Source organism: Alligator sinensis, unplaced genomic scaffold (genome assembly GCF_000455745.1).
Source record: "Alligator sinensis unplaced genomic scaffold, ASM45574v1 scaffold1000_1, whole genome shotgun sequence".
In the NCBI taxonomy this organism is placed as follows: Eukaryota; Metazoa; Chordata; order Crocodylia; family Alligatoridae; genus Alligator; species Alligator sinensis.
The window spans coordinates 341,110-341,954 of record NW_005842478.1 but is presented as its reverse complement, the minus strand read 5'-3'; the positions used below and the strand labels follow the sequence as shown (position 1 = coordinate 341,954).

Sequence of the window (845 nt, the reverse complement as noted above, 5' to 3'; positions counted from 1 at the left end):
GCAGGAGGTTTTGGTGCTCTTTGCTAAAACTGATTCAATTGGCTATTAAATAAAAGCACCAAAAAGCCCCACTAAAGTGCTGAGTCTCTATAGAGGTTGACTTATCCAGGTTGAAGTAATGCACTGCTTCTTCTGGGCATGCGCAGGGCTTGGTGCAGGAGTGCGCTGAGTTTAAAGTAAAGTGCCAGGGATTTTTTTGGTTTTGTTTTTTTCACATCTGCAAGCACTAACAGATATTACCACTTGTATAAAATGTGAATTAGGACCTTTGACTACTTGTTTGTTGGCTGATTTTTAGAATTGTTTGTTATAAAATGGTGAAGAAAGCATCAGATCTCAGCACAGGTATTTTTTAAAATCATTTAGATGCTATTTAACAATACAGAGCTTTCATCCTCTTTCCTTTCCTTGTTCTATGCCTGTTGTCATGCTAGTATCTGAATTCCTTTGTCTTGTAAAAAGAGCCTTGAAAACATAAATGGACAGTTAAGAAACATACTTTTGTTATACTAAACCAGAAGAAATTGTTCTACAAAACTGTGGCATGTGTTTAATATGATTTCTTCTTGTCATCTTGTCCTTTAGAATTTCCAGTCTCACCCAACAGTGATGCTTTTTGCACTAATAGCACTGGAGAAGTTTGCACAAACAAGTAAGTATTAGCTTAGTGCTGTTTGTAAAATTAAAACCATTCTGTGGTAATAGGAGTTGTCTTATCTCCTTCATCTGGTCACATCTGTTACCTGCTGCCCTCATGCATGCAGTCAAAACAACTGTTAAATTTAGTATACCATGCCCATGCAGTGCTCATTGAGACCTGGCTGACAGGGAATGGGATTCGGGGA

At 37.9% G+C, this 845-nt stretch overlaps 1 protein-coding gene across 7 annotated transcripts in view; it reads left to right on the top strand.

The window, feature by feature from the left end:
• Positions 1-845, top strand: part of RSPRY1 (ring finger and SPRY domain containing 1) — a 77,417-nt gene that overhangs the window by 53,274 nt on the left and 23,298 nt on the right. For all 7 annotated transcript variants that reach the window (XM_025212705.1, XM_006031023.3, XM_006031024.3 and 4 more), the window contains one exon: positions 586-652. In XM_025212705.1, coding sequence (XP_025068490.1) covers positions 586-652 — 67 coding nt within the window. The remainder of the gene's footprint in view (positions 1-585; positions 653-845) is intronic.